The sequence below is a fragment of the Puma concolor genome, chromosome E3, assembly GCF_028749965.1.
Source record: "Puma concolor isolate L17-30 chromosome E3, mPumCon1.1.hap2, whole genome shotgun sequence".
In the NCBI taxonomy this organism is placed as follows: domain Eukaryota; kingdom Metazoa; phylum Chordata; class Mammalia; order Carnivora; family Felidae; genus Puma; species Puma concolor.
This window is the reverse complement of record NC_141682.1, coordinates 32,272,095-32,287,056: the sequence shown is the minus strand read 5'-3', so window position 1 is coordinate 32,287,056 and position 14,962 is coordinate 32,272,095. Positions and strand designations below refer to the sequence as shown.

Genomic DNA, 14,962 nt, shown 5'->3' with positions numbered 1-14,962 from the left:
TGATACAGTGCAAGATTTCTGTCCTCAGGTCCCCTGCTTTTTCTACCCAGGCAAGGGGACAAGGTCATGGTCTCCCAGGAGACGCAGAACAGAGGAGAGACGCCCCTTCGTGCTGAAGTAGATCTAAAAAGATTACCTTGGGGCACCTGGGTGGCTCAGTCGGTTAAGCATCTGGCTGTTGACTTCTGCTCAGGCCAAGATCTCATGGTTCATAGGTTCTAGCCCTGCATCAGGCTCCACTCTCTCTGCTCCTCCCCCAGCTCATGTGCTCTGTCTCCCTCTCAAAATCAATAAAGTAAAAACAACAGTAGCACCAGCAATAATCTGCCTTATTTCAGGGGGTCTCCATCAGTGTGAGGCTTCCCGCCTCCCTGGACTGGCCTGTGCAACAACCTTGGCCCCAGCACTCTCAAGGGAAAGGACCCAGGGAGTGGGCAGCTCTCCTTCCCTCTCAGAGGGAGCTCAGCTGTGCTCCAGGCACCGCACCCCCTGCTTCTCCCGGGTGAAACAGACCCACTGTCTCCGGTCTTCCCATACTATTCAATTGCCAGTGTTTGACATAAAAATCATTGTACGGTGGTAAGAACATGTGATCTACCCTGCTCCATTTTAAGAGTACAGTACGTTCTTGGGGGTTCACAGGGACAGTGTTGCAGCTAAGGGCTCTAGAAAGGATCTGGGTTTGCTTCCTAACTCCGCACTCAGGAAACTGCTGTTCCACTCTTGATTCCGGGACTGTGACCGTTTTCCACACCACTTGTAAGTGGAATCCCACGGAGTTGTACTCTCTGCAGACTCCCCTCACTTAGCATAATGTCCCCCGGGTCCGTCCGTGGGGTCGCATGGGTCAGAATTTCCTTTAAGGCTGAGTGACATCCCGTCATACGTGTACACGTTTTCTTCATCCATTCATCAGCCGCAGGCACTTAGCTCGTTTGCAGGTCTTGGCTGTTGTGCGTAAGGCTGCCGCGAGCCCGGGGGTGCAGATACCTTTTCAGGATCCCGATTTCAGTTCTTTCAGGTACACACCCCGAGGGATGGCTGGACTATGCGGTCTTCCCTCTATAATCGTTCGAGGAAGCTCCATGCCGTCTCCCATAGCAGCCGTAGCGTTTGATACTCCCACCAACAGCGTGCAAGGCTTCCGGGCCCACACTTGCTCAGTGAAACTCGGTGTCTTGTGAGAACTGCCATTCTGACAGGTGTGAGGCGAGACCTTATTGTGGTTTTCATTTGCGTTTCCCCAGTGGCAGGACCATCTCGGCATTAAAGTGGACGTTTCTCCAGAGACAACGTGCAAATGGCCAACGGGTATAGGAAACTATTTGGGACAGTTTTTGACCTACAAAAACTGTGGCCTTAGGGGCTGCCAGCTCTTATCCAACTGCTTCTCGGTCTCCCCAGCTGTTACTACAGCTTCCTGCCCCCCGGACTTTCTCCGGAGGTCACACACTCAGTATGAGGCCAGCCGCCCTCCTCCAGTGGCCTCCACGGCTCTGGGTTTACGGAAGTCACTGCAAAAGCTTCTGCCCATCGCAACCAGCAGTGCGGCTTAGCTCATGGTCACTGCTTGCCGTGGCCTTGAGGATGGAGCTGTCCCTGGCCCCAGTCTGGCCCCTGTCCCACCTACATTCACGGTCAGGCCCTCAGCCCCAGCGGCAACTCTGAGAGGCCACACGCATCATCCCAGTGATACCTCACTGCAGCCCTGTGGAAAATCCTGCCTCCTGAGGAGAAGCAGCTGGCTGTGTCTGGCGGGCTCCCACCCCACCCCTCCTGGCCCAGGGCCCTTTGCACCATGAATCACACAACTCTCTTCTCATCCTTTTCAGCTCTTCCTCCTCTACCCACTGCGATGACCCAGTCTGGTGCCCTGCTCACAACACCCTGTGTTTATCCCTGCTGGGGCAACTTCTCTGGGGTCCGCCCTGCCTGTCCCACGTGGGGCTGGGGCCCCTTTCTACCTAGCACAGTATCTGGCAACATAACTCACGTGGTCAGAGTGGCTAACTGTCCCTGGAACTCTCAAAATAGCTCCACCTTTAGTGTGTCCTGGGAGCTAAGGTTCGAGAACAAGGCACTTGCCTGAAGAAATGCAGCCAGCCTGTGGCTTTCCATGTGGCCGACTCCCCATTCCTGGCCACAGCATCCTGACGGCCACATGCTCATCCCCCTGTGACAGGTCGGGGAACGAGGCTCAGACAGCAAGGCGCCCTGCCCGTGGGCCGCAGGATTGGGACCTCCCAGCCCGGCCCTAATGTCAAAGGCTAGGTTGCGTCCCCACACAGCGGATGCCATTTCTCGACAGAATGATGTTCCTACTGACTTGTAACTCTCCCTCCCAAGAGTCACTTACCTCAGGGCCAACAGGCTCTGGCAGGACTCACCCCTCCCTCGCATGTCGTGCCCAATAAGGGTGGCCACAGAGCGAGGGGCAGCCACTTGGACCCTGGATCTTGAACAGGGGCGGGGTGGAGGGGTAGTTTCAAATGACATTTATATCCAAGTCCTCCTGTGAGCACCACGATTCCTTCCAGCATCTTCTACCCATCATGTAAGGCGCCTTCTGGGATAAAGAGGCCTTTTGGTAACTCAGGTAATACCGACAGAGAAGGACAGGGTGCCCTTGGGCCTATGGCCAAATGTCCTTCTGAAGGAGGGTTGTGTGGCTAAGCAGCTGGCCAGGCCGCAGGAATGAGGAGCCACAGCTCACCCTTGTTCAAGGTCATGTGTGTCCTCTCCCTCTGCACACAGAGCAGAGCACCACCCCCCCCACCCCCCCCGCGCGACTCCTGAGGGAGAAGGGAGACACTCGAAGGAAGTTTCCATTTTGTACTGGAGATGTTGTCCTCAACAAGGGACTTCTCACTGAGCACAACGCCTATGTCCCCGAACCGGCGTGACAATCAGATCATTGTAAGCACGACCACTGCCGAGTGGCAGGAAGGAATTGGGAGACTGCGCAGAACTCACTGGGACCCCCGGGGGCAGAGGCAGATTCTTTTTGAACGTGAGCCATCCCCTAAGTCATCTAGATGGGGCCCGGCTGACCGGGTCTGCCACCTACACCTGGGTGGCCTCGGTCCTGCCGAGCCTCTGTGCTCCTCAGTAGATGGGCCGTCTTCCCTTGCAGAGTCTGGGGGGACCCAGGTCACACATCTGGAAAGGTGCTGGCACAGGGAGGCTCATGACCTGAGTTTCATCTCAGCCTGTTTTTTTGCAGGTATTTTGTGCCAGTAAGATGTGTACCGTAGAAGTTTTTCTTCTCATTTTTGACCAGCTTAAGCTCACCCTTCAGAGAGCACTCTTGTTCAAGTACCAAATCTTAATGATTCCACTATTCAGATCTCAGTCTTTGACAGACAGGGTGACCCCAAGAATGTCCACGTCCCAGTGCCCAGAACTTAGGACTGTGTCCCCTTACGCGGTGCAGGGGACTCTGCAGATGTGGTTAAGGGTCTTGAAAAAGGCAGAGGGCCTAAGTGGGCCTCGTGTGATCGCAAAGGTCCTTTGAGCAGCGAGAAAGAACTGGAAGCACCGAGGAAGCACTCTCGGCCGGGGCCTCCGGAAGGAGCCAGCAGTGCCGCCACTCTCTGCTGAGCTCTGTGAGACCGTTTTGGACGTACAGCCTCCACAACCATAAGACGGTACATTGTGCATTAAAGCCACTAAGTAGGGGGTCACAGGTTACAAGAACCGTAGGAAATAAGACCGAGTTCTCCACCTCTGCGTTCATGGCCACAGCCTGGACCTCTCAAGTCCCCCCTCCACCTGGCAGACAGGGGTCACTTTAAGTGCATCCGGACCGTGGCCTCCCCTGGCGAGAGCCTGCAGGCGGGGCCACCTCACAGCCCTCCACCCTGTCCCCGGGAGCCGAGAGCCTCCCGCCTGGGCCCGCACACCCTGTCGGGCAGCTCCTGCCCTCCTGGGGGCCACAGCCTCCTGCCCATTGCTGCTCTGGCCACCTCTGTGACTTATCTTACGTGTAACGTCCACCTTCCCCGGGGCCTGGGGGTTTTGTCCACTGTTGTAGCTGCAGGGGCTTGAACAGGGTCCCGCCCACATGGGTGCTCAACCACAGAACAGAGGGACAAAGTGACACATCCCACAGGTTCTTCCTGTGCCTGGTAGGTCGCACGCCCTTCCCGTTGCGTCCTGGGTCCTCATGACCCGCCCTCCCCAGTCTGTAGCGCTTCTGCTGTCCTGCTGTCACGTAGACCATTTGAAACCAAGTAATCGTCCCAGTTGGACTCTGGTGGCTCGTTGGCTCTTTGACACAACGCCGTGAGGCGCGTCCTCATAATTAGACATTGGTCTAAATCCGGGTTATTCTCTCAGGATGAGTTCCACCAGAAGCGCCCATTTTTGCTACACCCTCCTTGACGTTAAATGCAATGTTCTCCAAAGCATTTTCTTTTTCTCTCGTCTCCCAGCCAGGGCACGCTTCAGTGACGACGGGGGAGGAAAGCCACGGCCGGCCTGTTCTTTCACAGCCTTCAAACTGGGGCCAGAGCTAACCCCCCCCAAAGCTAGTTGGACGCACACCTAACGCTCGGGGGCTTTTGAAGACGGAAAATGCGCATGATCCGGGTTTTCCATTTCCCCTGTTGCACTCACCAGAGCTGGGTAGCGACTGTCCCCTCTGAGACCACTCCTGCCGTCCTCACACCCTGCTGGTTGGACGCCCCGCCTGGAGCCGTTTGCATTTGGAAGCCCTGACTTAATCAGATTCTCCCCTGCTCTGTCTTACAGCGACATTACTCCTCCCGGAGAACCACTGACCAAGAACAGCCGACCCAAAGCGGCTTCCCGCTTCCCCAAGCTGTCCCGAGGTCACCCCAGAGAGACACGCAACGTGGAGCCCCAGAGCGGCGACCTCTGACCTCAGCAGCATCCCAGACTCGGGCCCTATGTGCCGCGCCAGCTGCCTCTCCCCAGCAGCTCTGCGTCCGGCCTGGCCGCAGCGGCTGGTCCCTTACTCCCTGGAGTGACAGCCATGTCCACCCGGTGACCCCCCAGGGAGCTCACCCTCCCCACCGGCTCCAGGACCCTAATTAAACTGCTCAGTCTCAGAGGGCAAGGAGGCTCCTCGCTGGACGGTCACACGCACACTCTCCCAGGGCCGGCGCGGGGCAGCGGGAGGGTGGGCGCCAGGTCGAGCTCGCAGCCTGCTGGGTGACGTGCACAACTCTGAGATTCCGTTGGGTCAGAAACCTTGTCTTGACTCTTTCCCACGTGGGAATTAGAAGGACTGTTATTACCCTTTTTCCTTTAATGTCACTGCCTGCTGTAACCTTTGGACACGTGGGGTGCAGAGCGGGAGGTCTTCCCCCTTCCCTTTTCGCTCTCCACCAGTGGTCATCAGACAACCTGCTGTGGCCCCCGTGGCCAGCAGTGGCCGACGCGGCCTCCTTGTGAAGGAGCCCTTAGCGATGCTGAACTGGGGTGCTTGCAGCACTTTCCCTGCCTTCCTGGGTTGGCTTCTGGACGTACCGGCCCACGTAGGAAACCTGAGGCCGCCCCGGGCCCACGCGCACCTCCGTGGGCTTGGTGGCACCTCCACCATCTGGGCCAGCCCTCGGCAGCAACCCAGGGACCCTAGGCTGGCCAGAATCCAGGGCCTTGACCTCACTAGCCAAGAGGCCTCGAGGTCATAAGAGACATTCCGTTCTGCGAACCATCGTGGAAGAGGCTGTGGCCCCGGGGCCTTGCACACCTAGCACCTGGGCCCTGTGGTGCTCAGTGTGGCTCCCTGCGAACTTGGACCGTGTCCACTCTGAACAGATCGTGGTCCTTCCCTAAAGACATGCTCGTGCTGGACTCTCTACCCCCCACGTGCTCTTGGTGCCCCCGGCCCGGATTCTTTGATTCCCCATCTCAGAGCAGGCCCCGTGGGCTGGGGCGGAGTGGGGAAGGGGCTGAAAAGGAGCAGCTCTGCCCGGCTCACGCTCCACTGCTCCCGCATCAGATCACCTGAGAACCAGAGCCCTTTCACAGTGTCAACACCCAGAATCACACAACTGTCATGCTCAGCTGGTGCGTATAGTCACGCGGAGCTTGCGCCTTCGGGGGGAAATGCTGACATACTAGATCAGATGTGAGACGGAGCAGGAGGAAGATGGGGCTTGAGGTGTTTGTGAAAAATGGCCAGTGGAAGGCTGACGACGTCCGCCTCCTGGGGCTGCTCGAGTCAGCCTGAGACTTGGCAAGCCACCCGGTAAGCATCGAGCCTTTTCCCGGTGGAGGGGAACTCTGGAAGGTCTGCGTGCAACCCCCTGCTCGCCAGAAGGAAGCGGAGACCGCGGACGCACAGCTCTGCAGGGCAGCCGATGGGCCCGAGCTGCTTGTGAGGGGACGTTCAGCCAGGTGAGCCAGGCCCCGGTCCAGAATGAACGCCCTGTTGACGGCGGTCGGAAGCCAGAGGGGCCCCGCCGTCAGCTCCTGGGGGTTCAGAGGCCCTGAGACGCCAAGTCCCCGAATGGCACCACGGGGTGTTGTTGGCCAATGTGCCCACTGCACATGCCTTGCTGTCAGCTCCAGCCCCACGGTGCCAGGCGGCCCCCGTCGCTTGCTGTGCCATTGTAGTCCTCGTCGACTGAATCGGGGACCATCTGAAAGCTCAAGCGGCCCCAGGCCTGCCTCCACCTAGGTCAGTGGGAGGCAGGTGTGTGGTGCCCACAGAGGGACGGTCCTGCACTGCCGGCCTGGGAGCAGAACCCACCCCTGCGCTGTCCCCTGTTTGCATCAGATACGGAGTGGAGCCCCCTGTGTCTGACCACCCCCCGCCCTGCCCCCCACGCCGCCATCCCCACCCACGGGCAAAGGGTTCGGATCACCCAGCCTGGTGGGGACCTGACCTGAAACCAGTCTGCGTGTAAATCTGACCTCACCTTGTCTGAAACCCCTCCCAGGAACAGGCTTTGACACTCTGTGCAGGGATCCAAGTGCCCTGAACTGTACGGACAGATGCCAGGCCTGGATAAACACTTACAGAGAATCCCTGTCTTTTAAAGCTTAACTCTTCATGGAGCATGGGCCCTACACACAGACCACCGCCTCTGATTTCAGTTCAGACACGCACGTGACACACAACAGCAGCTCCTCCGAGCCTTAACTCTGGAGTCACGGAGAATGTTCGGCTGTGGTTCAGTCTATCCAGCTGCTTAGGACCCCCTGCCCTACTGTCTGGTGAGGCGGGATGGATGGAGAAGCAGTGGAATTCTGGTTCCTGGAGAAAGAACCAGAGACCCAGGTCCAGCCCGGTGCAGGCTGGGATCGGACGCACAAGCCCCCCTCAGCCCCATGCCCTGTCAGAAGGAAAGAACCAGAAATCGTTCCTGTCTCCTGGATCCAGTAAGATCGTTTGGTGCCTCCAAAGGTGGCATCCGAGGAAGGGGCGGCAGTGTTCCCCTGGGAGAGGACATTCTGTCCCGTTACCTTTAGCACCAATAACAAGGCACATGCGAGGGCTTTCTGGGTACAGAGGGCTCACCTGACTGAGGTGTAAAGACAGAACCCATCGTATTAGGACACCTGGCACGAGATGGGAACAGAGAGAGGGGTACGGGCCATGGTCTGTGGACGGGGTGTGACTGCACATGCCGGGCTCTGCTCCGTGGCTTGGCCCTGTGGAGTTCTCGGAGAACCACTCAGAGTTGGCACCGACCGGCAGGTGTGGCTTCTGCCTTTCAAAACAAGAGGCGGCCCAACCTGTCCACACCGCAGGCTGGATACAGCAGCAGCGGCCCATGCTGAGAGCTGACAGGCACGGCCGGCCTGGTAATTGATCCACTTTGCGGCCGAGAGGCAGGAAACAGGAACGAAGAGCCACCAGGCCAGTTGCTCAGAGAATACCCTGATTGCCCAGCTCCCAGAACCCGGGTCACACTAAGTGTCCCCTTTTTCTCTCAGCTCCACAGGGGACAGTTTGCAAGCCTGAGGCCCAGGTCTCTAGGCCTTGAACCGCACCCCACCCCCACTCCACCCGCTCCCCTTCACGTGGGGCACCAGCCAGCCCCCCACACGGAAGCCAGGCCTTATTCTCTGAGGTCCCGGCAGCCACCCTCCCCACCAGGCTCTTCCAGAAGCCTTTATGCTTCAGCCTCTGGCCCCTCTGTACCAGGGGCAGAGCCCGTTCCCGTGAGGGGCTCCGCTCCCCCGGGAACAACTCGCCTTGCCGGGGTGTGGACCTGACGCAGAGAACAGGCTCCCTTTTCCGCCCGGAGCCACCAGAGAAAGACACTGCGAGGGCCCCGCCTGCGCAGCAACAGCAGGCTGGCCCGGAAGTGTCCCCGAAGGGTCACACCTCAGGCTCCCTCTCAACCCCCCAGGCAGTAATTGTCTTGAGCTTTCCTCAGCGTTTCACTGGGGCCTGCCACGCGTGGAGGACCCCGGAGGGGCTGCCCGCAGGCAGGCATCTGCTCCTGAGCAAGGTCTCGCACGGCGATCATTCCTCCAAGTATTTTGCATTGTTTCATTAAAGCGAACATTAAATATTTGCTGTTCGGTTTGGCTTCTGTGCTAATTTTGCACAATTGTAGCACCGTATATTTTATCTAACACTTCTGTGCCAGAAAGTTCATTTCCATGTTTCTGTAACACGTGGTCTTGATTAGGTTTCTTAAATACAACTTGAGCTACGGGCTCAGGAGGCAAGAGGGGGGGAACATCGGTCCCCCCAGCCCCTGCTCAGAGAAGACCAGCTACAAGCTCACCCTGCCGCTGCCCCGATGCCCCCTGGCCCATTCCCCTCCGGGTTTCACCCCTTGCCGTCAGCCTTGAGCCATTGCTGGGTACGGGCTGGATTTTTGATAGCTGGAAGTTAGGCCCAGAGGTCTTTACTTCTGTGTCTAAATCCCAATCCCCATCCTGAATCAGTTTCCTTAGCGGAAAAAAGAAATCCGCTTTCTCTACAAGACGGTTGAGCCTACAGCGTGGATGAGCACACCCACTGGTAGAACAGGCTGAACTAGTGTCCTGAGGCCCAGGGGGTCAGTTCTTGGGGGCACATGAATGCTTCATCATAACTGGAAAACCACTACCGACCTGTCCAGGTACCACCCTTCCCCTTGGAACCAGGGAGGGTCTGCTTCCCACCTCGATGAATTAAGTGGAGTGGCCACTCCTTCACCTTGAAGATCCTTGATCACCATCAAGAGAGGCCATGCAGGGGGGAGGCCCTTGCAAAAACTGGGACTGGGCCATGGAAGGATCCAAAATGGCAGATTGCACATTTGCACCCAGAGGGGCCGAAATCAGCTGGAGAGCAGGAGTTTCCAGGAGTGAGGGGGTGTGGACCTCCTGAGGAGCTTTTATGATCAAGGATTCATCCTAGGAAGGATGGCTTTACTCCACAGCCTTAGTGGCACCATCCCCGGTGTAGTCATTTGGTACAACACTCTGATTACCTTAGTAGACACGGATGTCTCGGAGGAGGGAGATCTCGGAATGCAGGAGCCATCACATCCTGGGGGAAGGACCCCCAATGTCTGGGTCCCCGTGAGCCCTCTGCAGGGGGGTAAGACGGCAACGTATCTAGAGCCTCGTGCACTGTCTGGACGTGAGTGGGGCTAGCAGGTCACAGGTTGGCTCTGAAACGTGTAATATTATGTTAACTGCCCTCTTATGTTAAAGTTTACACAATAGAATTTTTAAACAAATGTGTTTAATTTTCTAAAATCTCTTATATTAAAGTTTTCTTTTGGAATAAGTTGTGGTAATTTTGTTACACTCTGGTTGAGACACACCTCTTTACAATGACAATAAAAATGATCATGTTTTATAAATTAGATGGCCCACTTACAGTTGGCTTCTCTGTGTTCTTTTTCAGCAGTTGGGGATTAGGTCAACTTTCAATATACACATCATGAATATTTCCAGAAAGGTCATTCCCCCATTTCATAGGAGAGCCTGGAACCAGAATTTGCTCAAACCAACCTCAGCCAAAATGGAGCAGAATCCCATTTTGAGTCGTTAGCCCTGTAGAATCAAAATACCATACACAAAATCCCTCATTGAATGTTCCTATTCACCTAGACCATTACTGGGCACCCAATGTATACCAGGCGTGGGCAAAGAGCAGAGGACATGACAGAGGCACACCACCCCCCCCCCCCCCGCCATCTTGCATTTGTATTCAAGGTGAGACCATGAAGAATGAAGATTTTCTAAGTCAGCCATCCAGGTAAGTACAGCCTGTGTTAGGTACCACGAAGTAATAGCTGGGCCTGGGGAGCCAAGAACAGGACCCGGGACCTACTCTGAACCACACAGGTGGGGGTAGGGTCTCCTCTGTGGCGCTGCTGACCCTGGGGGCTGGAGAAGGCTGTGCCGGATAGGCCAGTTCCAGTAAGGAATTGAAACGAGCCTGTCCTAGAAGGGAGAAGAATATGATTCGTGTGCTGTAGGCGGCTCTGAGGGATGTGGCCATCAAAACTATTAGTTGGGCTCAGGCATTGGTATACAATCATAAGGTCTTAATACCAAAAATATGCAACCAATTCCTAACTTAATACTGGGTTAATTGAACAATAGGAGCAATAATGCTAGTATGAGTAACAAGAAATGTTTCTCCTTGCATAAGCTTCTATCAGAGCTGATAACCACTGATAGTTAACAAGAAGATAAAAATAACTATAAGTATCAAACCAGTTGTCAACCAATACAGATATGCAATCAAAGAAAGATTAAAAGAAGTAAAAGGGACTCCACAAACACAGACCCCGCCTGTTTACCAATAACATCACCTCTAACATTTCTAGTATTAGAGGCACTGCCTGCCCAGGGACATTCGTTACACGGCCATGGTATCCTGACTGTACAAAGGTCGCATAATCACTTGTTCCCTAAATAGGAACTCCTATGAATGGCCACATGAGGGTTTTACTGTCTCTTAATTCCAATCCATGAAACTGCACCCTATAGAGCATTAATTCACTGGCCCAAAGAGACTACACCAGTACAACCAATAGGGACCACAGACCTCCCCATGGGCCAACAATTTAGGTTGGGGTGACCTCGGAGAATAAAATAACCTCCGAGGGACTTAGATTTAGACTTAGCAGTCAAAAGTGCAACATCACTTATTGATCCAAAATACTTAATCAACAGAACAAGTTACCCTAAAGATAATAGTGCAACCCTATTTTAGAGTCAATATTGACAATACGGTTTATGACCTCGATGTTGGATCAGAACATCCCGATGGTTCAGCAAAGTTTCATTTGTTCAACAATTACAGTCCTGTGTGATCTGAGTTCAGACCAGAGCAATCCAGGTCGGTTTCTATCAAACAACTTGGTACTAATTCTTACATCTCCATATCTGTGATACAGAGATTTAATTCTTACATATTTTTTTCTTTTTGTTTTCTATTTTTTTCTACTTTTCTTCAAGTATGCCTGGGTGCTGGACAAGCTGAAGGCAGAGCAGGAAGCACTGACATCTCCCTGTGGAAGTTTGAGACCAAGAAATACTACGCCTCACCGTCATCGATACCCCAGGTCACCATGACTTTATCAAGAACATGATCAGTCACCTCACAGACTGCGCTGTGCTGATTGTGGCAAGTGGTGTAGCTGAGTTTGAACCTGGCATCTCCAATAAAGGGCTGACCCGTGAGCATGTTCTGCTGGTCTATACACTGGGTGTGAAGCAGCTCATTGTGGCAGTCAGTATGACAGACATCACGAACCTCCTTACAGTCGTGCACGCTTTGAGGAGATCAGCAAGGAGAGGAAGGCCTAAGTCAAGAAGATCAGTTTCAACTCTGAAGCTGTCGCCTTCGTGCCCATCTCGGGCTGGCATGGGGACAGCATGATAGAACCCAGCAACAAGATGCCCTGGTTCAGAGGCTGGAAGATCACCAGGAAGGAAGGAAACGTGGTGGGCATGACCCTGCTAGAAGCGCTGGACTCCATCATGCCCCCTGCCCTCCCTGTGAACAAGCCCCTGTGGTTATATATAAGATTGGGGGCATTGGCACCATGCCCATGGGCCGGGTAGAAACGAGCTTCCTCAGGCTAGGCACGGTGGTGACCACTGCCTCCTGTAACACTACCATGGAGGTCAAGTCTATAGAGATGCACCATGGGGCCCTGGCTGAGGCCCTGCCTGGTGACAATGTGAGCTTCAATGTGAAGCTATCTGCGGGGAAGGAAACAGACAATGAAATCCAAGAGGCACAGAGAACTCCCTTTGGATGTAACTTGCATCCATCCTCTGCATGATATATCATAGTGAAACTAGCAAAATACAAAGATAAGGAGAGAATTCTGAAAGCAACTAGGGACAAATGGGCATTCACCTACGAGGAAAGACACATAAGGGTAGTAGCAGACCTATGCACAGAAACTTAGCAGGCCAGAAGGGAGTGACAGGAAATATTCAATGTGCTGAATAGGAAAAATATGCAGCCAAGAATCCTTTATCCAGCAGGCTGTCATTCAAAATAGAAGGAGATACACAGGTTTCCCCCCCAACCAAAAAAACTGAAGGAGTTCATCACCACTAAACTAGCCCTATAAGAGATCCGAAGGGGACTCTGTGAGTGCAATATTCCAAAGACCACAAAGGACCAGAAACATCGCTACAAGCATGAAACCTACAGATAACACAGTGACACTAAATCCGTATCTTTCAATAATAACCCTGAATGTAAATGGACTCATTGCTCCAATCAAAAGACACAGGTTATCAGAATGCATAAAAAAAAAAAGACCCATCTATTTTCTGTCCCATTTTAGACCTGAGGACACCTTCAGATTGAAAGTGAGGGGATGGAGAACCATCTATCATGCTACTGGAAGTCAAAAGAAAGCTAGAGTAGCCATACCTATATCATACAAACTAGATTTTAAACTCAAGGCTGTAACAAGAAATGAAGAAAGGTATTATATCATCATTATGGGGTCTATCCATCAAGAAAAGCTAACAATTATAAATGTTTATGAACCCAATTTGTAGCACCCAAATATATAAAATAATCACAAACATAAGCAATCTTATTGGTAAAAAGGTGGTAATTGCCAGGTGACTTTAATACTCCACTTACAACAATGGACAGATCATCTAGGCAGAAAATCAATAAGGAAACAATGACCCTGAATGATACACTGGACCAGATGGACTTGACAGATATATTCACAACTTTTCATCCAAAAGCAGCAGAATACACATTCTTCTTGACTGCACATGGAACATTCTCCAAGAAAGATCACATACTGGGTCACAAAACAGCCCTCAATAAATATAAAAGAACTGAAATCATACTATGCACATTTTGAGATCACAATGCTATGAAACTTGAAATCAACGACAAGAAAACCTCCAAATGCATGGAGGTTAAGAACATCCTACTAAAGAATGAATGGGTCAACCAGGCAATTAAAGAAGAAATTTAAAAATATGTGAAAAGAAATGAAACCGAAAACATGACAGTTCAAACCCTTTGGAATGCAACAAAATGCAGTCCTAAGAGGAAAATACATTGCAGTTCATACCTGTCTCAAGAAAAATCCCAAATACAAAATCTAACAGCACAGCTAAAGGATTAGAAGCAGAACACCAAAGAAACTCCAAGGCCAGCAGAAGAAGAGAAATAATAAAGATTAGAGCAGAGGGGTGTCCGGGTGGCTCAGTCAGTTGAGTGTCTCACTTTGGCTCAGGTCATGATCTTGCAGTTTCTGAGTTCGAGCCCCACGTCAGGCTCTGTGCTGACAGCTCAGAGCCTGCAGCCTGCTTCAGATTCTGTGTCTCCTTCTCTCTCTGCCCCTCGCCCTCTTGTGCTTTGTCTCTATCAAAAAATAAATAAATGTAAAAAATTTTTTGAAAAAAAGAAAAGATTAGAGCAGAAAGAAACAATATAGAATCCAAAAAACAGTAAAACAGATCAATGAAACTAAGAGCTAGGTTTTTGAAAAATAAAATTGATTAACCCCTAGCCAGACTTGTCAAAAAGAGAGAGGACCCATATAGATAAAATCAAGAATGAAATTGGACTTATCACAAACAACCCCTCAGAAATATGGTTATCAAAGAATACTATGAAAAATTTTATGCCAACATACTGGACAACCTGGAAGAAATGGACAAATTCCTAAACAGCCACACACTACCAAAACTCAAACTGGAGGAAATAGAAAATTTGAACAGACCCATAACTAGTGAAGAAATTAAATCCGTTATCAAAAATCTCCCAACAAATAAGAGTCCTGGGTCAGATGGCTTTCCAGGGGAATTCTACCAGTTAATACCAATACTTCTCATGCTGTTCCAATTGTAAAGAAAACTTGTGGATTCATTCTATGAAGCCAGCATTACTTTGATTCCCAAACCAGACAGGGACCCCACAAAAAAGGAAAACTACAGGCCAATATCCCTGATGAACATGGATGCAAAAATTCTCAACAAGATACTAGCAAATCGAATTCAATGACATATAAAAAGAATTATTCACCATGATCGAGTGGGATTCATTCCCGGGTTGCAGGGCTGGTTCATTATTCCCAAACCGATCAATGTGATTCATCACATTAAAAAAGAAAGGAGAAGAACCGTATGATCCTGTCAATCGATGCAGAAAAAGCATTTGACAAAATATGGCACCGTTTCTTGATAAAAACCCTCAAGAAAGTTGAGATAGAAGGAACGTACTTAAACATCATAAAAGCCATATATGAAAAGCTCACAACTAATATCATCCTCACTGGGGAAATACTGAGAGCTTTCCCCATGAGATGGGAACAAGACAGGGATGTCCACTCTCACCGCAGTTGTTTAACATAGTGTTGGAAGTCCTAGCATCGGCAGTCAGACAGCAAAAGGAAATAAAAGGCATCAAAATGGGCAAAGAAGAAGTCAAACTTTCACTTTTTACGGACGACATGATACTCTACATGGAAAACCTGAAAGACTCCATGAAAAGGCTGCTAGAACTGATACATGAATTCAGCAAAGTCATGGG

General features: G+C 52.0%; 1 protein-coding gene and 1 pseudogene across 4 annotated transcripts in view; both read left to right on the top strand.

The window, feature by feature from the left end:
- SNX29 (sorting nexin 29) overlaps positions 1–5,080 on the top strand; it is a 497,953-nt gene extending 492,873 nt beyond the window's left edge. For 3 of the 4 annotated variants that reach the window (XM_086691204.1, XM_086691206.1, XM_086691205.1), the window contains one exon: positions 4,753–5,080. In XM_086691204.1, coding sequence (XP_086547330.1) covers positions 4,753–4,882 — 130 coding nt within the window. In that variant the 3' untranslated portion in view covers positions 4,883–5,080. The other variant, XM_086691203.1, reaches the window with a different exon arrangement.
- Positions 5,081–10,148: 5,068 nt separating this feature from the next.
- LOC147573109 (elongation factor 1-alpha 1-like) lies at positions 10,149–14,195 on the top strand (annotated as a pseudogene).
- Positions 14,196–14,962: the final 767 nt, after the last annotated feature.